The 27803-nt window shown below is 60.5% G+C and overlaps 1 protein-coding gene across 2 annotated transcripts; it reads left to right on the top strand.

Annotated features, from left to right (window-relative positions):
• The first annotated feature begins 1335 nt into the window (after window positions 1-1335).
• Window positions 1336-26703, top strand: ALDH1L1 (aldehyde dehydrogenase 1 family member L1). Of its 2 annotated transcripts, XM_006078811.4 has the most exons (23): window positions 1336-1488; window positions 3961-4110; window positions 5304-5538; window positions 6061-6226; window positions 7374-7475; window positions 8011-8100; window positions 9662-9799; window positions 12334-12459; window positions 12796-12887; window positions 13466-13613; window positions 14898-15017; window positions 15820-15947; window positions 16455-16605; window positions 16756-16826; window positions 18750-18855; window positions 20335-20422; window positions 20797-20890; window positions 22789-22888; window positions 22958-23056; window positions 23548-23713; window positions 24704-24809; window positions 25259-25458; window positions 26229-26703. In XM_006078811.4, exons 2-23 carry the CDS (start codon window positions 3984-3986, stop codon window positions 26282-26284), a joined length of 2709 nt encoding a protein of 902 aa, XP_006078873.3. In that variant the 5' UTR covers window positions 1336-1488; window positions 3961-3983; the 3' UTR covers window positions 26285-26703. The 2 variants fall into 2 exon arrangements, with proteins under 2 accessions (XP_006078873.3, XP_025127768.2); XM_025271983.3 differs by lacking the exons at window positions 23548-23713; window positions 24704-24809; window positions 25259-25458; window positions 26229-26703 and adding an exon at window positions 23496-23522 and having other exon boundaries at window positions 1359-1488.
• The last annotated feature ends 1100 nt before the right edge of the window (window positions 26704-27803 follow it).

Here is a 27803-nt window from a genome sequence, read left to right as displayed (position 1 = left end):
AAAAAGTAGAAGCAACAGATTTTATTTTCTTGAGCTCCAAAATCATTACAGACAGTGACTACAGCCCTGAAATTAAAAGTTGCTTGCTCCTTGGAAGGAAAGCTATGACAAATCTAGACAGTGTTATAGAAGCAGAGACATCAATTTCCCGACAAAGGTCTGTCTAGTCAAAGGTATGGTTTTTCCAATAGTCATGTATGGATGTGAGAGTTGGCTCATAAATAAGCTGAAACTGAAAGCTGCTTAGTGTGTCTGACTCTCTGCGACCCCATGGACTGTAGCCTGCCAGGCTCCTCTGTCCATGGGATTCTCCAGCCCAGAACACTGGAGCGGGTAGCAGTTCCCTTCTCCAGGGGATCTTCCCAACGCAGGGATTGAACCCAGGTCTCCTGCATTGCAAGTAGATTCTTTACTGTCTGAGCCACCAGGGAAGCCTCAAGAAGGCTGGGTGCCAAAGAACTGATAACTTTGAAACCATGGTGCTGGAGAAAACTCTTGAGAGTCCCCTGGACTGCAAGAAGATCAAACCAGTCCATCCTAAAGGAGATCAACCTTGAATATTCACTGGAAGGACTGATGCTGAAGCTGAAGCTCCAAAACTTAGATCACCTGATGCCAAGAGCTGACTCATTGGCAAAGACCCTGATGCTGGGAAAGACTGAAGGTGGGAGGAGAAGGGGGCGACAGAGAAAGAGATGGTTGGATGGTATCACCGACTCAATGGACATGAATTTGAGCAAACTCCAGGAGATAGTGGAGAACAAAGGAGCCTGGTGTGCTGCAGTCCATGGGGTCGCAAAGAGCCAGATAGGACTTAGCAACTGAATAAGAACATGAAACACCAGGCACTGGGTGCTGGGGATTCCTGCAGAAACACCAGGCACTGGGTGCTGGGGATTCCTGCAGACTGTGCAGTGGGGGAGACGGTTGGTCAGGTGATCTCTGAGCCTGGGATAAGCCTGTGGCTGAGAGGGTGCAGAAGCACCCTGAAGCTCTCTGTGTCATGTGGTGAGGGAGGGGTCTGTCTTAGTGGGTGTGTGGTTGGGGAAAGCTTCCCTTAGGATGTGACCTTGAAGTACAGGCCTCCCGAGGAACAGGGGGTCACCCCAGAAAGACATGACAGCTCTGTGTGAAGTTCCCAGGCCACTGAGTGAACTTACGGCCTCTGCGGGCCACTGTCCTCAGATCAAGTCAGCCCTGCGTAGAACCGCGGGGCAGGCCCTTTTAGAGCCCGTGACTGCTGGAAGGGTCCTCCCTCCCTCCCTCCCCCTCCCCCTCGCCTCCGCGGGGTGGGGGTGGGGGGCCGTGGCTTCCCGCCAGCCCTGCGCCCCTCCCCTCTGGGGTTCTGGCCTTGGCCGGGGCTCCGGGACTGGCGGGGACCAGCCCCACCTCTCCTCACCGCCCAGGCCGGGTCAGCGCCAGCGCCGTCCCCTGCCCGGACCTGGACTCAGAGGTCCCTCTGGACAGTCAGGCCTGCGCTCCTCCGTGGTGAGTCCCCTGGAGGGAGGCAGGGAGGCTGCCCTGGCTCTCGCTCTGGGGCTCCCGGCCGCGGCGGGGAGCGAGGTGGGATTCCGCTGGGGGCTGCGGAGTGTCCCAGCCTGGCTGGGGGTCCTTTGGCCCAAGGACTGTGTTGAGGGGCCCGGAGCCGGGGGGATCGCGCGAGAGGGAGGGCGAGTAGAGAAAAGTGCTTCCCGAAGCCGCACCGTGGGCCGTGGGCATCATCAGTCCCGCTTCCAGAAGAGAAAACGGAGGCTGGAGGGGGAGGTGACCAGAGGGTCCTGCCGCCTCCTAAGGCCCTCACCCCATTCTCGGGACTGGGGATGGTCCTACCTGATTGGTCAGAGCTGGGGGGCCGGGCGCAAGGACCTCTCGTGATTGGACAGCTCCAGTCCACCTGGCCCGGTCCTTCCCCACGGGGAGGAGACGGGACCCCAGACTCTAGCCGGGGGGTGAGGGTAGCCCCCTTCCTGGTCTGGGTGTTGCGTTACTCAAGCTGCTCACAGCCCATGCCCTTCCGGGGTCTGTCAGGACCCCTCACCTGCCACCTGCCTGGGGGAGGCAGGCACCCCCACCAGGTACCCCAGTTCTCCTGCTCCCTCAATTTTCCAGAAATCAGGCAACTTTCTTAAGCCCTGAATCTTAGTTTCTTGGGCTAAAATTGATAGGCGGTATAATAATAGCCCTCAGCGGCTGAGGCTGATTCTGAAAATCTGGGGCCTCTGCCCGCCACTGGCCGCAGACCCTCTGCAAATTTCCCCTCCGTGAACCTTCCCAATGGCGCTGGGAGATGCCCCTGTCCCTTTAGGAGACAAGGAAATCTTGAACCCAGGGCAGCTACGCGGTGGCCCATCCCCTTGCCCAGGACCGTGGGAAGGGTCGCGGATGGAGTGTGACCTCACAGGCTGAGGGGGTCACGAGCGTGTGGACCACCAGGTGCCCAGCTGGAATGACTGCAGGCATGAGATGGCTCTGGGCCAGCAAAGGGCAGCTGGGACTGACGCCTGTGGCTGATTGCCCAGCTCAAGGGCCTTCCGACCGCAGCTCGGAACAGGGGCCCTGAGCAGGGCCTGGCCACTGGGCAGGGGGCCTGGAGAGCCCGAAGGTCCCCCTGCTGCAGGTGCAGCCTCGCAGTGTCCCTGAGCCCCGCGGGAGGAGGGAACCAAGGTGCCACCTGGGGAGGAGGTCCCACAGGGGCTGTGGTCTCCTCCCTCCTCCACTTGCCGTCCCCCAACCTGACCTTCCCTGCACCAAAGCTCAAGGAGGGCTGCCCCACCCAGGGCTCCTGCCCACCAGCTCCACAGTGGCTTTCCTGACCCTGCCTCCCTGCTTCCAGAGGGACCTTCTTTGTCCTCTTAATTTTCCACAAGTAATATACACCCAATATTTTCAAAAACAACATTCTGGTAAGAAAAAGATAATTATGGCTATCAAAAGACTTTCAAACCCCCCAAAGCCTGCCTGGTGACTCTTAATATTTCTGTGCGAGTCCTTCCAGGCTTTACTCTGCCAAACACATGTCTGCAAATACATGTACCACACACACAGCACATACACCATACACACAGATACACCGCACACACACTACACACATATACTTCCCATATACACACCATTCTCACTCATTTGACAGCGTCTCGTGCGGAGTTTTTAATCTTGATGATGTCCAGCTTATTTTTTTCTTTTTAAATCATGCCTTTGTTGTTGAATCTGAAAAGCACCACGTACTAGGTGTTCTCCTCTGTTGTCCCCTAGAAGCTTCGTAGTCTGCATTTTACATTCACATGTGGTGCATTTTCAGTTACTTTTTGTGAAGACTGTTGATGTGTGTCTGGCTCATCTTTCGCACGTGGGTGTCTAGCAGTTCCAGCAACATTTGTAGAGGAGACTGCCTTTGCTCCTCTGTCAGACAACCGGAAGGTGAAGAGAAGGTGTGCAGGAACTTGGAGGAGGCAAAGATTTGTTAAACAGGATACAAAGCCCATTCAGCATAAAGGGGGACTTTGGTCCGGGGTACTGTGCTCAGTTTAAGAACTTGGGTTCATCCAAAGGCGCCGTGGAGCGGACAGGCCCCAAGTCCGCAGCCCCGCGCTGCTTCCTGCGGCTGGAAGCCTTTGAGGAGCAGCTTCCTCATCAGCAAATGAGGAGACGGAAGCTGATGTGACCTGACTGAGGTCACAGGGCGGGTTAGTTGCAGAGATGTGCTCGGATGACCCGGGAGGACACCGCACACAGCGCTGGGTGCTGGGCTGGGGGCTCCGGGCGTCGGGCAGGGGGGGTCCGGAGTCTGTGATCACACCCCACTCAGCCCTGTGGCCTCCCCTTCCGCCCCTCAGGTGGACCACTCCCCACAGTAGCTGGCCACCCAGGGTGCCCAGAGCTGGGCCCGGGGGTGGGGTGGAGCAGGCGGGCTGCACCCTTGGGCCAGCGCACCCTGTGGGACGCTGTGTCCCTTTTGCCCAGGTCCCCCCGCCCGGCCCGCTGCCATGAAGATCGCAGTGATCGGACAGAGCCTGTTCGGCCAGGAGGTCTACTGCCGCCTGCGGGAGGAGGGCCACGAGGTGGTGGGCGTGTTCACCGTGCCCGACAAGGACGGGAAGGCAGACCCCCTCGGTGAGTGGTGCCTGGCGGGCGGTGGTGGCAGCGGAGCCTGCGGGCCTTGTGTGGGTGTCCCTGGCCTGAAGTGATCACACGCGGTCCACCCTGGGTCCTGCTCAGGGCCCACTGACCGCCGCGCTTTTCTGGAAGAAAGCGGATCACAGGGAAGGGTGGTGGAGAAGGCTGGCCTGCACCCAGGACCCCACAGTCTGAACACCCCGAGCTCCCCTCTCCCCTCACCCAGGCTCTGAAAGGGCTGCCAGGTGGGAATCACCGCAGCCGGGTTCTTGGATGTGAGCAAGCCCTGCACCCTGTCTCCGGCATGGGCAGCTATTGAGCAGAGGCCCCTGCCCCCCAACGCCCGGCCCTGGAGTTTCTGCCCCCAGGATGGGATGGGGCCTGGGAGTCTGCATTTCCAACAAGCTCCCGGGGACACACCACTTCTCCAGAAGGAAAATGGTGTGAGAATCGCTGCTGAGCTGGGGCCTCAGCTCAAGGGCTGGGCCTTCAGGCCCCCAGGTCCTTCTCAGGGCTGAATGTTTCAGAACGCGGGACCTGGCTCCGAAGGAAGAGGGGGCTCCCACGATGGAGCATCACCCAGTGCGGCCTGTGACAGTGACCGTTGCCTGGGGCTGCTGCTCGACCTGGCCTCAGAGGGTCGCTGTCTAGACCACTCACGCTGACCTGCCTCCCTGCACCCAGGGCAGAGGCCGGGGCTCACCAGGGCCACCTGGCAGCTGTGTGTGATGCAGCTCTCACACTTGCCACACCTGTCCCCAGACCTGTCAGGGAGCAGCTGACAGGTGCAGGCCGTGGAGAGAGCCCAGGGCATCATGCCCGCAGGGGGCAGGGGGGCGGTGGGGCAGACTCAGAGGGGGCTACATCCTCAAACCTGGAGACGTGGGGACCGCGCATTGGAGCCAGGGGGCAGGGAGACACACTCGTGGGGCTGTAGGTAAAGAGGTCACGGGCCACATGGTGTCTGGGAGACAGGCGCTCAGAGGTCCTGGCAGTCGGCAGGGTCAGTCCACGCAAAGGCATCCCAGAGGCTGGCCCTGGCTGGGGCCATGGCTCCATGCTGCCCAGCAGAGCCCGGCTGGGCAGCGGGGGTGCTGTGAGGGACAGGTCTGGAGAGGGGTGCAGGAGCCCCCCACCCCGCAGGCAGGGGCTCGGACGCTGGGGGTGGACTCTCACCCGCTGTCCCGCAGGCCTGCAGGCTGAGCAGGACGGTGTGCCAGTGTTCAAGTTCCCCCGCTGGCGGGCCAAGGGGCGGGCCCTGCCCGACGTGGTGGCGCAGTACCAGGCCCTGGGAGCTGAGCTGAACGTGCTGCCCTTCTGCAGCCAGTTCATCCCCATGGAGGTCATCAGCGCCCCCCGGCACGGCTCCATCATCTACCACCCGAGCCTGCTGCCGCGCCACCGGGGCGCCTCTGCCATCAACTGGTGAGAGAGGCCAGCAACCCCGGGCTCCGCGGCTGCGCTCCGGGGCCCCCGAGGGCTCAGCACTGCCAGACGCCGTCCACCCCCGCCCGGCCACCTGGAGAGAGAGAGAGACGGACTAGAGACACCTGGAGCAGATAGCTCTAGAGGAGAGGGCACGGGTCTGCAGGGTGGAGCTGTTGGAGGCACCATCAGGGAGGCAGGCATCTGAGCCGGAAGAGAGGGCAGGCTTGTAGCTGGACCGGTGGGGACCCAGCCCCCTGACCTCCAGACACATCTCCTCGCTTCACTGGGCCTCAGTCTCCGCATCTGTAGAAGGGGCGTGCGAGGCTGTTACACGGCAGAAAGGATAAAGGAAGAAGCATTAGGGCTTCTTCCACCCGATACCTGGCATGCGGTTGCATCAGTAAACGCCATTTTCCCTCTTGCATCCTCCCTGGGGAGGCGGGGAGGGGCCCCAGGCCCCCAGGCCCCCTTTTCTATGGTCCTTCCTTCTGGACTCAGGTGTCACTCTTCCGTCCCTAGGACCCTCATCCATGGGGACAAGAAAGGGGGGTTTACCATCTTCTGGGCGGACGACGGTCTGGACACCGGGGACCTTCTGCTCCAGAAGGAGTGTGAGGTCCTCCCAGATGACACTGTCAGCTCCCTCTACAACCGCTTTCTCTTCCCAGAAGGCGTCAAAGGCATGGTAAGGGCAGGGCCGCACACTTACCCCAGGGCTCCCCAGAGCCAGCTACTGCCCTGAGCTGGCTAGGATTCTGCAGGTGGGAGGGACTCTCAGTTCAGGGTTTCACAGAGGCAGGGTTAGAACATGTAATTGATGCTCTCGAACTGTGGTGTTGGAGAAGACTCTTGAGAGTCCCTTGGACTGCAAGGAGATCCAACCAGTCCATCCTAAAGGAAATCAGTCCTGAATATTCATTGGAAGGACTGATGCTGAAGCTTCAATCCTTTGGCTGCCTGATGCCAAGAGCTGACGCATTGGAAAAGACCCTGATGCTGGGAAAGATTGAAGGCAAAAGGAGAAGGGGGCAACAGAGGATGAGATAGTTGGATGGCATCACTGACTCAATAGACATGAATCAGAGAAAACTCTGGGAGATAGTGATGGACAGGGAGGCCTGGTGTGCTGCAGTCCATGGGGTCACAAAAAGTCAGACACGACTGAGTGACTGAACGACGACACTATTCTATTAAATGGGACTTGCTTACAGCTGTCAGAGCAACTCAACAAACCTTGCCCAAAAAGGCACATTTTGGGCTCCTTTCCGAGAGGAGACTCCAGACTGGGACATCTTCAAGCCTGGCTGAGCCCAGAGGCTCAGGCCGGTCGGGGGTTCTGTTTCTTCACCCTGATTCTGCCTCCCGTCTGATTAGCTTCCTCCTCAGGTTGGGCGCCCTTGGTCAGGAGGAGAAGTTGTCCCTGGTGGCTCAAGGTCCACACCTCCTGATTCCAGGGGACAAGAAACCCTCTTTCCCTAAGAATTCATGAATGGAAAGTCCGAGGAGGTTCTGAGGAGCTGGAGGTGGAAGGCAGACTCGAAGGGTTGATGTCGGAGCTGTTGTGCAGCCCCAAGGGGCAGCGTGTCCAGCAGGGGAGGCGGCGGGACAGGGGGCAGACGGGGGCGTCTCCATAGCACAGAGGGGGCCGCCCCTCAGCCCTGGGCCCCGCTTTCAGCCACGGATCCACCTGTTCCCAAAGCAGATCCCGCGGTGCCTGTCCCGAGCCGGGTGTGGTGCTGGGAGGGTCTACACAATCCCACAGTTCAGACTGTGAGCCCGGGGCTGAGAGGAGGGTCCCGATGCCTCAGACACCCCCTGCCCCTGCCTCCCAGGTTCAGGCTGTGAAGCTGATTGCCGAGGGCAAAGCCCCCAGACTCCCTCAGCCCGAGGAGGGTGCCACCTACGAGGGGATTCAGAGGAAGGAGACGGCCAGGGTGAGCGCCAAGGGACTGGGTGTCTGCACTCTCCCCAGTTCCTCTTTAGGGAGGGCGGGGGCCCCAGGGAGACAGGCTGGCGGGAGGGCGGTCGTCTGCCAGATGAATCCCGGGAGGGCTTTGGGCTCCTGGGGGCTGCCCCGGTTGGGGATCCCGGGGGGTGCAGGGCTGGGTCTCTGATCGGGGCTCAGGGGGTGCTCTCCAGGGACCTGGTGAGCCCTGTGGGGCCGCCCTAAACTGGGGGGTGGCCCTGTGTGTCAGGCCCTGGTCCTTGTGACCACAGAGCGTCATCTCCCCACAAACCATCCTGCCCTTCACATCCCATGAAAGACCGAGGGTCCACGCACACCCAGAGCCAGGCCCCAGGGGGAGGCTGGCCCAGCTCTGGGATTCAGAGGAAGCCAGGCTCCTCAGCCCCTTCCCAGGCTCCACCCAGCGTCAGGAGGGCCCATGGGGAGGAGGGAAGGCCGGGGCTTGGGCTCTGGTGGTTGGAGCGCAGGGAGGGCCCGCTGAGCACACTCGTCCTGCCCTGCAGATCGACTGGGACCAGCCAGCAGAGGCCATTCATAACTGGATCCGTGGGAACGACAAGGTGCCGGGCGCCTGGACGGAGGCCTGCGGGCAGGTGTGTCCCTACGGCCGGGACGGGCCGTGCTCCTGGGCCCCCTGCTGCTGAACTGCCAGAACGTGTGAACTACGTGATCACTAGCCACTGGCAGACCCCAGCCCCAGCCCCCCGGGTCCTGGAAGGGTGGGGTCTGCACGCACGAGGCCTCCAGGCCAGGCAGCAGCTCTGGGGTCAAACTCTCACCCCTGGCGCTCAAAGCTCTGAAACAGCAGAACTGAAAGCAGTGAATCACCAACGTGGTGCTTAGTACCTGGGTGCTGAGCACTCACACAAAAGACGGTTTGGAGCCGGGAGCCCCCAGACCACGCGCAGTCTGCTGACACGAAGCAGGCTACACAGTGAGGAGGCAGTGACTGGCTGCCACAGGAGTTTTCTTAAATGATAGGGATTTGGCTAAAGGTCACTTAATTTCAATTTTGAGGAACAGTTTAAACTTTGCTTATGATTTCCAGAGACACAAGCAAGGAGTGACTGAGGTCAAGTTGGTCTTGCTTGTCTTGCAAAAGAAGCTAAATTAAGCTCTGCTGTGTGACTGAGCTGTCTCATCTGCTCCGGGCTTTCCAAGGCCGGTCTCCGTTTAGACAGCATATTAAAAAGCAGAGACGTTACTTTGCCAACAAAGGTCTGTCTAGTCAAACCTATGGCTTTTCTAGTAATCATGTATGGATGTGAGAGCTGCTCTATAAAGAAAGCTGAATGCTGAAGAATTGATGCTTTTGAACTGTGGTGTTGGAGAAGACTCTTGAGAGTCCCTTGGACTGCAAGGAGGTCCAACCTGTCCATCCTAAAGGAAATCAGTCCTGAATATTCACTGGAAGGACTGATGTTGAAACTGAAACTCCAATACTTTGGCTACCTAATGCAAAGAACTGACTCATTGGAAAAGACCCTGATGCTGGGAAAGATTGAAGGCAGGATAAGGGGATGACAGAGGATGAGATGGTTGCAGGATATCACTGGCTCGATGGACATGAATTTGAGTAAACTCCGGGAGTTGGTGATGGACAGGGAGGCCTGGCATACTGCAGTCCATGGGGCCACAAAGAATCAGACATGACTGAGCAACTGAACTGAACTGAGCAGCCTTCAGAGACCCCAGTCCAACCCTGATTCGCCTTCGCCTTGAGGGTGAGGGGGCTTCAGCCAGGCCTTTTCAAGGACAGCCCTGTCCTCCACGAAGCCCCTGACCATCTGAACCACTGCTCGTGGGCGGGCTTCCCAGACCGTCCAGGGTCTCTGGCCTTGCCACCACCAGCCCCCTGTGCACCGCGGCCAGGCCGTGACGCGTCCCCAGGCAGGCCCTCCCTCGGTGCTGGCTGAGCACACTTTCTGCAGGTGTCTGACCCTGGGGTTGGAGGTCACGGTCCCATGTGAGGTGGGAGGGGCCCCCTCTGGGGCCTCCCGCCTGCCCAGGTCTCATCTGTGCTCCGGGCACTGACACCTGGGCTGTCCTGGCCCCATGCCGTCACAGCCCGTCATCACCAGCCCGCTCAGCACTGCCCGGTAGGCCGCAGGGGCCCCCCCTCATCTCCACCTTCTGGTTTCCGGTCCCCAACAGAAGCTGACGTTTTTCAACTCGACACTGAGCACTGCGGGCCTGGAGCCTGAGGGAGAGGACCTGCCCATCCCGGGCGCCCACCGGCCAGGGGTGGTCACCAAAGCGGGCCTCATCCTCTTCGGGAACGACGGCCGGATGGTAAGGGTGCTGCTGCGACTCCTGGTCTGTACTGTGGGCTCGGGCCCCGCAGGGAGACTCCCGGCCATTCTGGAGAAAACAGGGAAAGGAGACCACAGAATCCAGGAGGGAAGACCCTCACCTGCTGGGTCGGCCACTTTTCCGTCCCAGACTTGCCCTGGACTCTTACTGGCCAGGTGCCCTGCCTGAGCTGGGGACCCTGGGGGGCATCAGAGTTGGGGGGTCTTGTCCAGAGTGCCCTGTGCCTGGGTGAAATTGGGGGTCTTGAGCTGGGGGCCCTGTGGGGGGTCAGTCAGGGTTGGTCGTGTCCAGGGAGCCCTGTGTCTGGGCGTAACTGGGGGTCTTGAGCTGGGGGCCCTGGGGGGCATCAGAATCGGGGGGTCTTGTCCAGGGATCCCTGTGCCTGGGAGTAACTGGGGGTCTTGAGCTGGGGGCCCTGGGGGGCATCAGAATCGGGGGGTCTTATCCAGGGAGCCCTGTGCCTGGGCGTAACTGGGGGTCCTGAGCTGGGGGCCCTGGGGGGCATCAGACTCAGGGTTGGTCTTGTCCAGGGAGCCCTGTGCCTGGGTGTAATGGGGGGTCTTGAGCTGGGGGCCCTGGGGGGCGTCAGAGTCGGGGGGTCTTATCCAGGGAGCCCTGTGCCTGGGCGTAACTGGGGGTCCTGAGCTGGGGGCCCTGGGGAGCGTCAGAGTCGGGGTTGGTCTTGTCCTGGGAGCCCTGTGCCTGGGCATAATTGGGGGTCCTGAGCTGGGGGCCCTGGGGGGTGTCAGAGTTGGGGTTGGTCTTGTCCTGGGAGCCCTGTGCCTGGGCGTAATTGAGGGTCCTGAGCTGGGGGCCCTGGGGGGCATCAGAGTCAGGGTTGGTCTTGTCCTGGGAGCCCTGTGCCTGGGCGTAATTGAGGGTCTTGAGCTGGGGGCCCTGGGGGGCATCAGAGTCAGGGGGTCTTGTCCAGGGAGCCCTGTGCCCAGGCCTTGTCTAAGCCCAGCAGAGTCCACGTGCACAGAGCGAGCTCAGTTTCCTTCTCTTTGAACAGAAGTCCCGCCGGGCACATAAGCTGCTCTGACCCACTTTAGCAACTGCAGCTCAGGGTGACACCCAGGATTTATGCAACTAAATACTGATGTGTGCTTGAGAGCCACGCTCTGTTTAAAACAATTCAGTTCTCCCCACAGCTATATGAGATCCGTGTTAGCATTTCACCATTTTACCAAGTAGAAAACTGAAACAAAGAAATTCAGATCCCTGTCTATTTTGACCCACACGCATCCGCGGCAGAGCTGCGCTCCGGCCCTGCCCACTGGCTTCGGGCCTGCCACTCACCGTGACACTCACCACACGAGGTGGTGGGCAGGTGGCCTGGGCCCTAATGTACCAGGGCCAGTGAAGAAGGAGGGCAGGCAGGGGTGTTGGAGCACTGGGGGAACCTCAGGGGACGCTGCGGATGCTGAATGCGTGGTGGCGGCCGTGCGAACAGTCCAGGGCAGGGAGCAGCTTAGCTTGGACCGGTGAGAGCTCACTCTGGGTGCCTGTCCTGCTGGCCCGAGGCCACCTGAGGGTTACAGCGCCTGGGTGTCCCTTCGTGGGTGGTGCTGCAGTTGAATGAGGGCATCTGTCTCGGGCCAGGTTCCCGCAGCAGACCCAGGCAGGATTATGGAGGAAGGCAGACCGAGAAGAGGATGGTGGTCACAGAGAGGCGGGCCTCTCTGCTAGCCGGGGCCGAGCTTAGCTGCCAGCAGCGGTGGACGACGGGCCTGGGTGCAGGTCCTGGAGCAGCCGCCGGAGGAAGGCACCAGCCATGTGGGTTGGGCCGCAATCTCCCTGACATCCCTGAGGGAGCGCGAGGCCAAGCGGCAGTCGTGGTGGCCCTTGGCTGAGGGTCTTTCAGGAACGTCCAGCTGGACTTGGCTGGGCTGGGGCTCCAGAGCAGGGAGGCAGCAGTCGGTGGGGTGGGGGCAGTGAGCAGGGAACCCGGCTCCGGTTCTGGGCGGGGGGCGCTCTTCACAGAGCGTCTCACCTGGCAGACACATTCTCTGCCGTGAGCGCACACGCTCCCCCACCCAGAGGGAGCCTCATGACCGGGGCCAGCCTCCACGCGGTTTCCGCAAGCTGGGTGCTGGGTGCTGGGTGACTACCTGTTTTCTCCGTTGGCCTTCAAGGCAGTGCTGGGATGCCTTCCGTCTCACACGCAGGCATTGGTTTTATAGAATAATACAGCCATTGTTGTGAGTCGCTCAGCCATGTCCGACTCTGTGTGACCCCATGGACTGCAGCCCGTCAGGCTCCTCTGTCCATGGGATTCTCCAGGCAGGAATACTGGAGTGGGCTGCCATTTCCTTCTTCAAATACAGCCATCGTGGGTTTCCAAGCCTGAGAGCGTGCTGGGGTGGACACGGGTCCCCGCGACCGCTGCCCGCACCCCCGCCCGTCTGGCCTCCTCATGCCCTGCCTGCATCCGGGCCTGCCTAGGGGAGAATGGGGGCGAGTGCGTGCCCGCTGCGGGGTAGCCCGGGGCACTGATGGCCCTCCCGTCGCAGCTGCTGGTGAAGAACATCCAGCTGGAGGACGGGAAGATGGTCCCAGCCGCACACTTCTTCGGGAGGGCAGAGAGCAGCGCCCTGGAGCTGACAGAGGAGGAGCTGGGCACCGCGGAGGCTGTGCGGGTGAGGAGCCGGCGGGCTGCTGTGGTGGGGGCGTGCGTGCACTGGGTGTGTGTTCTGCTGGGGGCGGGGCGTGCACACTCGGAGTCCGTATGTCCTGGCCTCAGGCACGCTGTGGTTCTGTTCTCCGGGTGTCCCCTGGCCCTCCTTCCTCTGCTGAGTCCTACCGCCCAACGGCATGAGGGCCTGTGGCCAGGCACTGGGAGGGAGGTGGTCACCCAAGGACCATCCGGCCCTGGGTGCAGCAAAGCCCGGAGGGGACAGGCCCGCCTGGGGCCAGGCTGCACCAGGGGCTGCCTTCTGGGCCTGGGGGCTCGTTCTCACTGCCCGGCCCTCCAGGGTGCCTGGAAGCGGATCCTTCCCAGCGTGCCGGAGGTGGACGAGTCCACGGACTTCTTCAAGTCGGGGGCCGCATCCGTGGACGTTGTCAGGTGAGGTGGGGGGCGGGGGTGGAGCCCCGGGGTCTCTGAGTCCGAAGTCACCCCCAAACTGAGGAGCGGGCACTGTGTGGGTCAGAGATCCAGAAAGGACGAGGGTGTGCAGGCCTGTGCCCATCTGGTGTGGGACAGCTGGTGGGCGGGCGTGTCCATCCCCGGTGGGGTCACGGCCCCGGAGTGGCCACTCTGGGCCTGGACATGTAGCTGGCTGCTTACGGCTCTGCAAGCGGGAGCCCAGCAAGCAGAGAGATGAGGACCACCACCCCAGAAGGTCTCGGCAGGCACAGGGCAGGGCAGGGGGCCGAGACCCCCACCCTCACAGGAGGAAGAGCAAACTGTGTTGGAGCAGTTTTAAAGCAATCGCAAGCCCTCCCAAGCAACTGACCACAAGTTGGTACTGATGGAGCCGGAACTTGAGCCCAGAGCCTCTGAATCCTCAAACTGGGCTTTCAAGACTGATTTTAGACCAACACCCACGCTCTGGGTGCTGAGCAGAACCACCAGCTCTGCTAAGAGGAGGGCAGGACCCCGGGCCTTGTCCAGGCTCCCATTCTCCCCCTTCTGTCCTCCAGGCTGGTGGAGGAAGTCAAGGAGCTGTGTGACGGCCTGGAACTGGAAAATGAAGATGTCTACATGGCAACCACCTTCGGGGACTTCATCCAGCTGTTAGTGAGAAAGCTGCGAGGGGACGACAAGGAGGCCGAGTGCGCCATCGACTACGTGAGTCCCGGGAGCCCCGCAGGCAGGCCTGGGCGCACGGGCTGTGTGAGCCTGCACACCCACAGGCACCCACATCAGTGGGTCCACGGGGATACCCGGGGAAGCCTGGGCATCCAGAAGGCCAGGACTCCAAGAGCCTGCCCTTTGGTGATCAAGCTCCCCTTGGTAACTCTGAGCAGCCTAAAGATGCCAGGACGTGGGGCAGACTCTACAGAGGACACTGTTGTCTAAGATTCAGGGCACGAAACGGTGTCGAGGAGACATGTCCACAGTGCGTCTCTCCCGCCCCCTTCTCCACTGGCGGTTTTCTAGTGTGGCCTCCAGCTCCCGTCCTGCACCTCCTGCTGACCCTCACCCCTCGCTCGGGTTCCACCACCTCCTCCCTTCGTCTTGATTCAGCACTGGCAGCAGCTTCCTGCTGGGCTCAGCCTCCGGCTCTTCCATCACCTGGGCGACTAGTCACTGCATTAAAGGCCTTTGGTTGACGCAGGAGAGAGAGAGACCGAGTGGGACAGAGAGAGGAATTGGGAATGGTTTCCCAAGAAGGGCTTCCCTGGTGGCTCAGCTGGTATAGAGCATCCTCCTGCAATGCGGGAGACCTGGGTTTGATCCCTGGGTTGGGAAGCTCCCCTGGAGAAGGGAAAGGCTACCCACTCCAGTATCCTGGCCTGGAGTCCATGGAGTCACAAAGAGTCGGACACAACTGAGCAACTTTCGCGCTTTCGCTTCCAAGAAGGAAAACAAACAGCCTTGTACATTCAGCTCGTGTGTGTGAAGTGTGAGGAAGTAACGCAGACCTATTTGTAAAGAAACTTTGCAAAAACCACCCTTGGGGTGTCTAGTTAGGATACAGCTCCTATAGGAATGGGCTTTGTGATGGTTTGTCTGGCTGGGAGTTGGGGACAAGGCTGATGAAAGAAGGAGAGGAGACCGGGGTGGACGCCAGGCTGGCCTTGGGTCGTGGACTTTAGGGGAGAAGCCACCCCGAGGCCCCATGTGAGTGCAATGCGGCAAGGGCCGTGCCACTTCCTGAGTGTGGAGCCCAAGGGTTGGGGTTGGGGCCAGGGCGGCTCGGCCGGCAGGCTGGCCCTGCGTCCCTGTCTCAGCCGTCACCTCTGCCCTGCATGACGGCCCCGGGCAGCAGGGCTAGATCGGTGAGAAGACCCCAGGCCCCTGCTTGTGTGTTGAAGGGTTGGTGGGGCAAGTAGTCCCCATGTCTCTGGGGGGGATCCCTGCCTGTCAGGGATGCCCCTGTAGCTCCAGCCTGAGGTCCTTGCCCCCCAGGTGGAAAAAGCCGTGAACAAGCTGACCCTCCGGATGCCCCATCAGCTGTTCATCGGGGGCACATTTATGGACGCCGAGGGTGGCAAGACCTACGAGACCATCAACCCGACAGACGGAAGTGTGAGTGCAGGCCCGGACCCTCGGCCCCCGCCACCCTCCATGACCTCTCGGGGCCCTCTCCTGTCCACTTACACCCTCCCGTGTTTGGAGGCCCCCCCCTCCCCCTCGCCCCCCCGAATCAGGCCCCCCCCCTCGCCGAGGCCCTCAGCATCCCAGGCTCTCAGACTCCTTGGCTGTGGCCATCGGGCATCACATCAGAGGAGAGGCAGTCAAGTTCACACACACACACACACACACGTTCTGAGATGGACACACTCCTATACACGCACACCTACAGAGGACTGGGATGCAGAACGTGGGTCCTGAGGGGGTTTAAAGAGAGTAACAGGCAGGCTGTGTGGACCCAGACAAGGACCCCCAAGCGAGCCCGTCAGGGGCTGTCAGCACCTCCAGGCCACTGTTGGGGACCCCGGGGCGGGAGGCCGTGCGGGTTCCTGGGCCATGGACTTGGAGACGCCAGCCTCAGCCCCACCCCCACCCCCGGCCCGTCTAGGTGGAGGCCTGAGCAGCAGGGCAGGTGGGCACCCTCAGGGCAAAGGATCCAGGGGCTCAGGCAGGCTTATTAAGAAACAGACCTCCCAACTGGGACCCCCTCAGCATGTGGGTCTGCTTCTGCTCTTGGTCAAAGACGCTGAGCAGCAGTCTGCATCTGTTGCCCTGTTTGGGGTCGGGGTGGCGAAGACCCCAGGGGACGTGGAAACACAGCCCCTCCTGCCGGCCGCTCCCCCCCGAATGAGCCCGGCCTTCCCCCACGGGGCCGCCCAGGGGGCCCAGAGGGCTTCAGGGCTCGGCGCCCCTGCAGGTCCTCTGCCAGGTGTCCCTGGCCCAGGTCAGCGACGTGGACAAGGCCGTGGCCGCTGCAAAGGATGCCTTTGAGAACGGACTGTGGGGGAAGATCAGCGCGCGGGACCGTGGCCGCCTCCTGTACAGGTGCGAGCCCCGCCCCCATCCCCGTTCCCCAGGTGCAGGGGCGCTTCTGGGAGGACTTGCTACTGCACATGGTGGCCTCAGGGAGGAGTCTCCCATGTCACGCCCCCTCCCGGTGAAGCCCAGGGAGGACTCGGGGTGCTCCCACTCATGGCCGCTCAGCCAGACAGGAGCTGGGGGCTGCCTCCCTGGGGGTCCCTGGGGGGCCAACAAGCTGGGAGCAGACTGGGGTGCTGGGGCCTGCCGGTGGCTGGAGCAGAAGGACGGGTCAGCCACCTTCAAGCCTGAGGGCGGCTCTGGATGGGTGGTCTCCACCTGACCCCCCAACCCTGCTCCCAGAGGTGAGGCCTTCACATGGAGGGGCATCCCACCTCCAAGGAGCCCACAGCAGCCCCTCCAGATAATGACACTGAGGCCAGAGACTGAGTCGGGGGCAGACCCCTGAGAGGGCAGGCGGGCTGTGCCAGCCTGAGGCCCGCCCCCCCTCCCCACCCCTGCTGCCCCCTCCAGGCTGGCAGAGCTCATGGAGCAGCACCAGGAGGAGCTGGCCACCATTGAGGCCCTGGACGCAGGTGCGGTCTACACGCTGGCCCTGAAGACACATGTGGGCATGTCCATCCAGACCTTCCGCTACTTCGCTGGCTGGTGCGACAAGATCCAGGTGGAGCTCTGAGCACCTCAGCCATCCTGTCCAATTCCAGCTGGGGCTTCGGGACAGAGAGTCCCGTCCCGCCCTGGGCCTGGGTGCAGGGAGCTGCCCGGTGGGAGGTGGCCAGAGACCCCCCAGTGATGCCACTGCTGCTTCATCCAGGGCTCCACCATCCCCATCAACCAGGCCAGACCCAACCGGAACCTGACCATGACCCGGAGGGAGCCCATCGGGTGAGTCATGGGCTGGGCACTTCCCAGGAATGCATGTGGGGGTGCAGAGGTCTCTTCCCGGCCACATGTTTATCAGAGAGCTATTCCTTTGCCTGGTGGCTCAGATGGTAAAATCGTCTGCTTGCAATGCTAGAGACCTGAGTTCAATTCCTGGGTCAGGAAGATCCCCTGGAGAAGGAAATGACAACCCACTCCAGTACTCTTGGAAAATTCCATGGATGGAGGAACCTCGTAGACTACAGTCCATGGGGTTACAAAGAGTTGGACATGACTGAGCGCCGAAGAATTGATGCTTCTGAACTGTGGGCTTGGAGAAGACTCCCTTGAGAGTCCCTTGGACTGCAAGGAGATCCAACCAGTCCATTCTGAAGGAGATCAGCCCTGGGATTTCTTTGGAAGGAATGATGCTAAAGCTGAAACTCCAGTACTTTGGCCACCTCATGAGAAGAGTTGACTCATTGGAAAAGACTCTCATGCTGGGAGGGATTGGGGGCAGGAGGAGAAGGGGATGACAGGATGAGATGGCTGGATGGCATCACTGACTCGATGGATGTGAGTCTGGGTGAACTCCTGGAGTTGGTGATGGACAGGGAGGCCTGGCGTGCTGCAATTCATGGGGTCGCAAAGAGTCGGACATGACTGAGCGACTGAACTGAACTGAACTGAGCAACTTCACTTTTATCTTTCATTCCTTTGCAAACCCCGCCTGCCAGACACCTTGTTTCCAGATAAGGTCACCCCCTCAGGCAGGGCCGCAGGCACGACCCAGCCCTGGTGGCAGCAAGTTTCTGCAGGGTTTCAGCTTTGGAGCCTCCAGCGCAGTTCTCCTTCTTTTCCAGGGCTCTTGCCCTGCTCCCTCTCAAGCTCAGTCCCTCTGGGTCTGCTGGGTGTATCTGGGGTGGGCACCAGCTTTCCTAACCCCTTAGCACACCCCACCACTCCCAGGAAGGTGTGTGGGCCCCAGGCTGGCCCCAGTCTGCACTGCACTCCTGCTCTGCCGGCCAAGTGGCTCCTTACTGACCTGTCTGCCTTGGTCTCTGAGCACCCTCCTCCCACTGCTGGGCTCAGCCAGGCTGTCGTTGTTCGGGGAACCATTCTCTGATGACGATGGAGAAGATGGTGATGAAAATGATGGTGAAGAAGGTGATAAAGACGGTGGTGAAGACGGTGGTGGAGACGGTGATGGAGACAGCAGTGGGAGTGAGGAAACGGCAGTCGCCTGGTCTTCAAGGGGCCCCCTTGGGGATGAGCTCGTCTCACTGACCCGCAGAGAGGGGCTGCCGTGCCCAGGTTTAAGGGTCAGGAGGAAGCAGGGCCCCGCGGTGCCACCAGTAGTCCTCTAGGACGTGGGGGTCCCCCCGTGGAGACACTGCCCAGCCTTAGGCTTGTCTGGGACACTGGGCGGCACCAACGCAGGACACCACCTCTCAGCGCACAGCGTGCGGGCTTCCTCAGGCCCCCAGATGGACCACATCCTCCTTGTTCCCATGGCGACGGCCCTGGCCTGATGCCCAGGAGGACCCTCATCCACACCCACCCAAGTGACACTTGGCCGTCTCTCACATCCTCCTGCCCACACTCATGCCCTCTGACCCGCTCTTGTGGCCGCCTGTCCACCCCTGTGGTCCCAGACCGTCTCCCAGGCCCTGCCTGTCCCCACCCGTGCCTGCCTGCTGTCACCCTCCTCCTGGGCGGCTCCAGGCTGTGTCCCTAGAAGGTGTCCCAGCAGAGACCGCAGCGTCCTCTGCCATTACCCCTCCTGGGAAGGGGCTGCCGCAGACTGGGCACACCACCCTGCCCAGGCAGGCAGCTGCACGCTGGCCCTGAGCAGGGCCTGGCCTGGAGAGGAGGGAGGCGGCCATGAGGCTCAGCCAGGGCCTCCGGGGGCGCAGACAGACGAAGGCTGGCCTCCTTCCCCGACAGGGTCTGCGGCATCATCATCCCCTGGAACTATCCCCTGATGATGCTGTCCTGGAAGACGGCCGCCTGCCTGGCCGCGGGCAACACAGTGGTGATCAAGCCTGCCCAGGTAGGTACGGGCGCAGCCCGGGGCCTGAGGGCTTGGAGGGCATGGGCGCTACCTGGCAGGGCAGGGGCAGGCCACAGGCCCCTTCAACCCCCACACTCCCCCGCAACCCCGCACGGGCGGGAAGGAGAAGCCTCTGCAGGTGAGAGCAGCCTGCGAGGGCCAGCCCACAGGGCAGACTTGGTGTGTTTGGGTCTCGGGGCCACTCAGGCTAACCAGGATGTGCGTGCAGCCTCTTGGTGAGCATCTGCGTCATTTCTGGGGACACCAGCTCAGCCCCCCTGAGCTGTGTGCCCCCTCCATGTGCCCCAGGACCCAACTCTGGGCTGTGAGCTTGGGGCGTCTACCATTAAAGCTGGAGCTTCAAACCCCAAACATCCGGGGGAAGCTCCTGTATGTCCACCAACTGGGCTTCTCAGAGAAGCCACGTGTTAGGGGTCCTTCTCAGAGAAGCCACTTGATGGGGGTCCTTCTTGGAGAAGCCATGTGGCACGTGGGGGTCCTTCTCAGAGAAGCCACGTGACGGGGTCCTTCTCGGAGAAGCCACGTGACGGGGTCCTTCTCGGAGAAGCCACGTGACGGGGTCCTTCTCGGAGAAGCCACGTGACGGGGTCCTTCTCGGAGAAGCCACGTGACGGGGTCCTTCTCGGAGAAGCCACGTGACGGGGTCCTTGCACTGGAGCAGCCTGTGCAGGGTGGCCTGTGGTGGGGTCACCACACGAGCCGCCGTCCTTCGTCTGGACTTCAGAGAGATCAGTTAGGCGCGGCAGGGCTGATGCTGGGGAAGTGGGCTGGGGCGTCTCACTCCCACAGCACCTTTGGGGTGGTTGGGCCTCAACGGTATTAACATAATGGAAATCAGTGCAATGATTCTGGCTCACCAGAGGCCCACACTCCTCAGGCACTTTAACACACAATGAATTCCCCACTGACTTCCACACACATCTGCTCACGGAAGCATCGCTGCAGCCCCTGAGGTGACCCTTAACTTCTCCCTTGAGGCTGGGGGGCTGCTGACAGGTCAAGGCAGTAGTCCCTGGAGAGTCCACTTGCCCAGGCCCTCAGGGTCTGAGCACCCACCCAGGCACTGCTCAGCCAGAGGCCCAGCGATGGTGGAGTGGGGGGCACAGACCCCTGAACCAGGCTTCCCCCAGACTGCGGGGCATGGAGGCAGGCTGGCCTCAGCAGCATCACACAGGGCGGGCGGGTGAGGCTGGGCACCAGGGAGCTTTCGGAGGCCAGGGGGCATGGGCAGCTGCAGAGGAGGGCCGGTGGTCCTGAGGGCCAGGGAGAGGAGTGCCCTCAGCCTCTGGGCATGGCCCTGGCGCCCCAGGGCTTGGCACAAACAGGTGGAGGCGGGGGAAGGTGCAGGGGGCCCAGGCCTGGCGTCGGGCTGCAGGGGAAGCTGCTGAGGCGAGCAGCCTGGTGCCCAGCTCCCACTGCCCAGCCCTCTGGACCTGACCACCTGTCCTGTGTCCTCAGGTCACCCCACTCACGGCCTTGAAGTTTGCAGAGCTGACCCTGAAGGCGGGCATCCCTAAGGGCGTGGTCAACGTCCTGCCGGGATCCGGTATGGCAGGGGACGGGGCACAAGGCCTGCCGTGTGATGCGCCCCAACATGAAGGGGGCTGCCCTGGTGGGAGTGCTGCCTGGGGGAGCCCCAGACTGGGGGACTCCTGGATGGGGGTTGGGGAGCGTGACTGTGGGTTGCAACCACTGACTGCGAGGAGAGGCTGTTGACTGAATGGAGAACAAGGAAGAGGAGCGGGCCTGGGGAAGCTTAGGAGTTGAGTCTCAGACACGCTGAATTTGAGAGGCTAGAAGACCTCCCAGTGGAGGTTCTGAGCCCCTGGGGAGGACGGGGGTGTCTGGCCCTGGGTGGCTGGAGACGGGTGGCCAGGCTCCATGGCTGCCCTGATCCCTCCCCCTGCCCATCCTGCAAAGGCTCACTGGTTGGCCAGAGACTGTCAGATCACCCGGACGTGCGGAAGATCGGGTTCACAGGGTCCACCGAGGTCGGCAAGCACATTATGAAAAGGTAGGTGGTGGAGAGGGCAGAGGGGCCAGGTACCGGGGTCCAGCCCCGGTTGGATCCAGGGATTCCCTCGGGAGGACAGCGTCAGTGACTGAGAGAAATAGAGCAAGAGATAAGGAAAGAATTTTGCAGTTAAGAAAACAGAGGAGAGAAAAGAGGCTGATATTCCTTGGTTTATGCAGAAAGCCAATAAAGCCCCAGCACAGGACTTGCTCTGTTCACGTAGGCTGCAGGCATCCTCTCGAATAGCTGAAGGTGCCCCACCTTAGGCACCTTCTCAAGTGGGTCTTAGAAGCCCAGGCAGGAAAGTGAACGCAGAGGGCCCCTGCACTCCAGGGAATCAGCCTGAAAAGGAAAAGGAAAGAGAAAGAATGACATGGGGAGACCAAGCTTCCGTGAGCAAGGCCTGCACTTTATTTTCCAAAGTAGTTTTTATACGTTAAGTTGTGCATAGAGGATAATGGGGGTAGGGGGAGTCATGCAAGGTCAGCAGTCCTTGATCCTTATGGAAGCCAGGCTTTCTTTCTGCAAACTTATCATATGCAAAAGCTTTAGGTGATTTACATCATCTTCTGGCCAGGAAGCCTGTTAACATTTTATGACCCTTTCTTCAGAAAACTTATTTTTCTCTAAAGGTGATTATACTAAAGTCAGGCGCCACCCTCCAAAAGCATTAGATAAAGTTGCATTCCTATAGGGCAAAAGTGTGCTGGGCTATAACAAGAAAAGAATTAACTCAAGGGTCCAAGGTTACAAACATTAAAGCTACTACTTATATTTCTATATACCAACTATATTAATCAATACACTCCCAGGGACACAGTAGGTAAGGGATATGGAAACTTGGCAGCAAGCATTAGCTCAACAAAGAAATCCTCTACTAGTTCTATTCGAACAATTTTAGCTCTCTGAGAAGCTCTGCATTGTTAGAATATCTTAAGCTTCCCGTGCCTCTCGTAGTTGGGAGGCTGTGAGCAATCACATACGTAGCTGCAGGAGTCCGAACAAACCTGTTAGGCAAGCTAGAAAGTCATCAGAGAGGTTTGAATTGAAACACTCCTATTATGCCCAGGAGAATTATTAACTAGAGCTCTAAGTTGATTTTCTTCAGAGAAAGGTGGTCGGGGATAGCCCCCCGTTAATGTCAGAAGAGTTGGTGAAAGTCGTGAAATAGTAAAACAGACAGATTTTGGTTTTGGGGTAGGTGCTCGGGCAGGTCCAGGGGGCCTCTCGAGTCCTGATTCGCCTTTGCATGTCAGGTCCTCTCCGCATGACCTTTGTCATGGGTGGGAACTCCCGTGCTGGCTCCCGGCAGCCAGGGGTCGCAGGCCAGTGGGGCTCCATGACCTCCTTCTGGGGTCAGCCTGAAAGGAGAGAAGGTGTGGGGGGGTGGAGGGGCCACGACAGCAAGGCCTGCGCTGGGACGGTGTGGGGGAGCCGGGGTTGGGGAGGGGAGGAGGTGCGGACCTGGCCTCACAGGGACCCTCCAGCTCAGATCCTCAGCTGCTCTTCCGAGTGACCCTGCACTGGAGCTGCCCTCAGCCCCCGTGTCTCGTGTCCCGTGTCCCCCATCTCGTGTCCCATGTCCCCATCCCGTGTCCCCCGTCCCATGTCCCGTGTCCCATGTCTCATGTCCTGTGTCCCATGTCTCGTGTCCCGTGTCCCATGTCTTGTGTCCTGTGTCCCATGTCCCATGTCCCGTGTCCTCTGTCCCATGTCCCGTGTCCCGTGTCCCATGTCCTGTGTCCCATGTCCCCCATTCCATGTCCTGTGTCCCCCATCCCGTGTCCCCCATCCTGTGTCCCATGTCCCATGTCTCATGTCCCCCATCCCATGTCCCATGTCCCGTGTCCCGTGTCCCCCACCCCGTGTCCCAGCCCATCTCTCCCTGTCCCTTTCAGCTGCGCCCTGAGCAATGTGAAGAAGGTCTCCCTGGAGCTGGGTGGGAAGTCACCCCTCCTCATCTTCGCGGACTGTGACCTGGGCAAGGCCGTGCAGATGGTGAGCACTGCGGGGGGCGGGGGGTTGCCCCAGGGGTCGTAACCCAGTGCTGTCCTCCCCTCCGCACAGGGTATGAGCTCCGTCTTCTTCAACAAAGGCGAGAACTGCATCGCCGCCGGCCGGCTCTTTGTGGAGGACTCCATCCATGACCAGTTTGTGCGGAGAGTGGTAGGTCCCGTCGCCGGGCCTGGTGCTGCGTGCTTGCCAGCTACAGGGCGTTGAGGGCCAGGGAGGGCCGGGCAGTGGAGTCCAGCACCAGCCACTTGGTCCCGGACCCCTAGGGGCAGCCGTGGCAAGTCTTCCCTGGACTTTAGTATTTCAGCAAGAAGCAGCAGCCCCATGGCTCCAACCCACATGCTGCCTCTCCCTGCCCCCTGCCCTGCACACCTGCCCTCCCTCCCCGCACATCTGCCCTCCCCCTCCCTGCACACCTGCACCATCCCAGCTCCCACACCAAGCCCAGATGCCCTTGAACAGAGGGTGCATTTGAGGCTTCAACCCAGAAGGCAGGTTGGAACCAGAACATGGTTCCAGAGGCCAGCGTCTGGAGTGTGCACTTTCTTCAGGGCCCAGTGGTTGGTCACCAAAGATATGTATGTGGGAGCAGGTCAGGCGGTGACCACGGTCAAAAGCCCAGGCAACACTGAGGGCATCTGCAGGTGGAGGAGGTGGAGAAGATGAAGATTGGCAATCCCCTGGATCGGGACACCAACCACGGGCCGCAGAATCACCTGGCCCACCTGCAGAAGCTGCTGGAGTACTGCCAGCGTGGCGTGGAGGAGGGGGCCACGCTGGTGTGCGGCGGGAAGCAGGTTCCTCGGCCAGGTCAGAGACCTGAGGACTGGGCAGCAGGTGGCATGGCCTCTGGGGCAGTGTCTGGGGCCCAGGCCCCTGCAGTTGGGCTCCCAGACTTCTGCTCTCCCATCTAGGATCTCAGGGCTTGGAGAGCTTGGCTGTTGGGACACCTGCCAGACCAGGTGTAGGGCCTGCATACAGCCTCCTCCCAGCTGGAGGTCAGACCCCAGCATGCAGCTATCTGTGGCGGGGGCAGAGAGGGGTGTGAGCAGGATGGGGTAGCAGGGTGCAGAGACTGGCCTGTGGAGCTCCAAGAGCTGGGGGGCACGTTTCCTTTGCAGACAAGTGAATACAGGCCACACCCACATCCTGTGAGTCAACAAGTGTCCATACATGACACACGTTTTAAAAATTATAATTGCCATTATAATTTGTAAATATATGCAAACATGGAATATTTTATTAAATTAATAGGGGCTTCCCTGGTGGTTCAGAGGGTAAAGATGGGTTCGATCCCTGGATCAGGAAGATCCCCTGGAGGAGGGCATGGCAACCCACTGCAGAATTCTTGCCTGGAGAATCCCAGGGACAGAGGAGCCTAGTGAGATACAGTCTATGGGGTTGCAGTCAGACGCAACTAAGCAACTAACAACACTATTAAATTCATCTTTTTGTTGTTGTTCTTCGAAACAGTAGAGAGAACATTTCAAGTCTCTTGATTTTCCCTGAATTGTGCCAAATTCAATCTCAGTCCAACGGCTCTCAGGGCCCACGACTCTGTGTCCAGAGGTGAAATAGTTAGAGAAAGCCTTTCTGACACCAGAAACATTTCTGTGGAGTGTAGGGCCTGTGGGGCGGTGGTCGGGATGGGAGGAGGTGTGTCCAGCGACAGCTCTGCCCCTGGTGGTGGACAGAGCAGCTCTGCCATTGAGGCGTGTGGTTGAAAGTCCCCGAGGCTTGTGGCTGGCGTGCGGTGCAGGGGAGACACCAGCGGGTCTCGAATCCCTCGTCTCCCCCCAGGCTTCTTCTTCGAGCCGACGGTCTTCACAGACGTGCAGGACCACATGTTCATAGCCCGGGAGGAGTCCTTTGGGCCCGTCATGATCATCTCCCGGTTTGCCGACGGGTAGGGGTCCCGCTTAGGCCTCTTGAGAGCCTGTCCTGGTCACCGGGGTCTTCACGTGAGCTGCGGGGAGGGAGCTCAGACCGGTGGGGCTGTGGACGCAGCTGGACCCCCACAGAGTCCTCTCGGCACAGAGGAGGAGACCCCGGCTGGGGGTGGCTGCAGGGCTTCAGGCCCTCCGGGGGTGTCCTCCGCGTCTCTCCAGCTCCACAGCGCTCTGGCTTCCGCCTTGAGTCCCAGTGGCTGCATCGTGAACTGGCCAAGGCTCAGGGGCGCGCACAGCAGTCATTTATGTCGCTCGTGAATCTGCAGTTTGGTTGGCAGGCCTGACCGTTCTCGGCCCTGTGCTGTGTCGGGCTCCGCCTGGGCCGGGGGTGCAGACCTCCTGGTGCTCTCCGTCCAGGGCTGGCCCCTTGCCCTCCTCAAGGAGGCCCTCCTGGTTTTCCCTGCAGCGACGTAGACGCGGTGCTGACTCGGGCCAACGCCACGGAGTTCGGCCTGGCCTCTGGAGTCTTCACCAGGGACATCAACAAGGCCCTGTATGTCAGCGACAAGCTGGAGGCTGGCACCGTGTTCGTCAACACATACAACAAGACTGACGTGGCCGCTCCCTTCGGAGGGTTCAAGCAGTCAGGGTTCGGCAAAGACCTGGGTAAGCCAGCCATACCTGCTTTCATTTATTCATTCAACAAACACCTGTTAGAGGCCGCTCAGCCCAGGGGCCAGGCTAGAGCTGATGAGATGCCACTTACTTCTTTCTGGGAGCTGACAAGCTGGTGACCAAGGCAGGGAGTCAGATCCTGCTAGAAGCTGTCCAGTGGTCTGAACAGGAGGCTGGACAGTGGCTTTAGCTGGGGACTGGATGGGCCTTTTGGAGTGGGCTGAGACCTGAGCGACTGGAGGAGTTGCTATTGGAGCTACAGAGAGAGGCTGAGTGTTCGAGTAGGCCGGGGGGTGGGCAAGGGCAAGATTAAGGGGGCCTGGGAGCCCCAATCAGGCTCAGGCTTCATCCTCATAGAGGGAGCCCGTGGGGGGCTGGGCGAACCCGAGAGGATGACGTGAGTGCCAAGGCAGAAAGGGTGGCACTGGGCCCAGCCTTCCTGGGGAAGCAGACCTCTTCCAGATGCCCCCCTTTCCCTGGCCGCTCCATGACTTGGGGTGGCTCCCACCCCCCACTCTGCCACTGTGGAAGCCAGCAGCTGGGGCCTGGATTCTGTGGGGGATCAGCTCTGGTGCCCAGCTTGGTGGGGGCAGCAACGTGCGGGAGAGCAGCAGGGCCCCTCGGAGCCATGGAAGAAGCGGGTCTGGGAGGTGACATGGAGGGGAGGTTCTGAGATGACCACAGCGCTGGGCACACCAGCGCCGCCCGCCAGAGCAGCTGCTGGGACTGTGATGTTGCCCCTGGCACGGCGTTTCTTGCAGGCGAGGCAGCCCTGAACGAGTACCTGCGGGTCAAGACGGTTACCTTCGAGTACTGAGGAGGGTCTCAGGACCGTCCCCGGCTGTGGGCTTGACCCTGAATGCGGTGGAAGCCTCTGGACTGCACCCCTGTCCCCATCTGGGACCCCCACCTTGCCCAATCTGTGTGACCTCCGGCTCAGTCAGGAAGTGACCCCATGTGAATAAAGGTCCTGGCCAGCACCCGTGTCCCCACCCACCCACGAGCCCTGCCTCTCGGGCTCTGTCCCCTGCCTGGGGCTGGTTGTGGAGACGAGCCTTAGAGGGAACCCACCCTGTCTGAGGGGGTGTGATCTGCCTTTCCAGTCCTGTCTCCCCTCTCTGGAGGATGGGGTCAGGGCAGAACTGAGAGCTGGAGCTCCTGGTCCTGGCTGGGTCTTTCTGGTGAGCAGCCCACCCGGAGCCCCCAGAGTTGCCCAATAAACAGATTCTGCTGGTGTCCCTGTCACTCTGGGCATGGCAGGGGCTCGGGGGCTGACTGCCAGGACCTGGGGGCAGGGGCCAGTGGGCAGTCTCTATTAACTCACAGGAAGGAGCACAGACTGAGTCATCTACATTTGTTTGCCTTTATTCCTCCTTTCCTAACTCCCGGATTTTATCTGGGCTCATGGATGCCTGAAGGAGGCAGAGTTCCCAGCCTCCTCTGCACCCAGGTGGTGGTCATGGCGCCTCGTTGAGTGGACAGAGCTCCAGGGGACGTGGAGCCTGCCCGTCCCGAGGCCCGGCTCTGAGGGGAGTCAGGGCTCAGGCCGTCCCCCCCGGGGTGAGCGTGGACCCCGTGATGAGCATTTTCCTAACAAGCAGATGTGGCTGTGGCAGGGGGCTTGGGTGAGGGGGAAGACACCACTGAACACCCGCGGGCACAGAGGGGACCCGCCCGCAGCCTGTCCTGGGGGAGAGTGAGTCTGCCCCCACTCTGTACAATGTTTACATGTGTTTATCCTCACGGTGTTAACAGAAGCATTCCAGGCAGTTTAGAAAAATAATTCTGTTAAAATACTCATGAGTGAACTAGGGCAGAGCGTGTGCAGTGGGACGGTGTGCAGGAGACACCCACGGGGAGACTCAGCCTGCTTCTAAAGCTGGAGAAGCGTCAGAGGGTCCCAGCTGCCGTGAGGAGGCGGAGACCTGGCCAGCGACCTGACCCACGGCGTCCGTGGGGCAGAAACAGACTCGCTTTTCTGGAGGAGAGAAAGAAATTCATCTTACAAGTCCTTCTGAAACGTATTAGTCCTCCTAAAATTGTGGTGACCACCGTCTTGTAGCCACGCGTTCCGGGAAACGAGCGCACTCAGAAGGACAATGCAGATAGTGGATAGCCACGCATTCTGGGAAACGAGCACACTCAGAAGGATGATGCAGATAGTGGAGTGCAGTCTATCACACCGGCGGGCCCGAGGCAGAGTCTCCTCTTAGCCGAGGACCCCGACCAGCATCTGTGAAAATCTTTCATACCCCACATGTACATGTCTGAACCCACCACTCCAAAGTCCTTGAGACTTACATAAACCAAGGAAAATACAATCCCAATAACCCCAT

This window comes from Bubalus bubalis, chromosome 21, assembly GCF_019923935.1.
Source record: "Bubalus bubalis isolate 160015118507 breed Murrah chromosome 21, NDDB_SH_1, whole genome shotgun sequence".
Taxonomy (NCBI): Eukaryota; Metazoa; Chordata; class Mammalia; order Artiodactyla; family Bovidae; genus Bubalus; species Bubalus bubalis.
The sequence above is the reverse complement of the archived record's forward strand: the minus strand, read 5'-3'. Positions and strand labels throughout refer to the sequence as shown.

What these genes read in the sequence shown, in the direction of transcription:
- ALDH1L1 (XM_006078811.4), top strand. Translation starts at nt 3,984, where the DNA reads ATGAAGATCGCAGTGATCGGACAGAGCCTGTTCGGCCAGGAGGTCTAC. An exon ending in CAGAAGGCGTCAAAGGCATG is followed by an intron (nt 6,227 to 7,373) that starts GTAAGGGCAGGG and finishes CCTGCCTCCCAG; the next exon opens with GTTCAGGCTGTGAAGCTGAT. An exon ending in GGCAAGCACATTATGAAAAG is followed by an intron (nt 20,891 to 22,788) that starts GTAGGTGGTGGA and finishes TGTCCCTTTCAG; the next exon opens with CTGCGCCCTGAGCAATGTGA.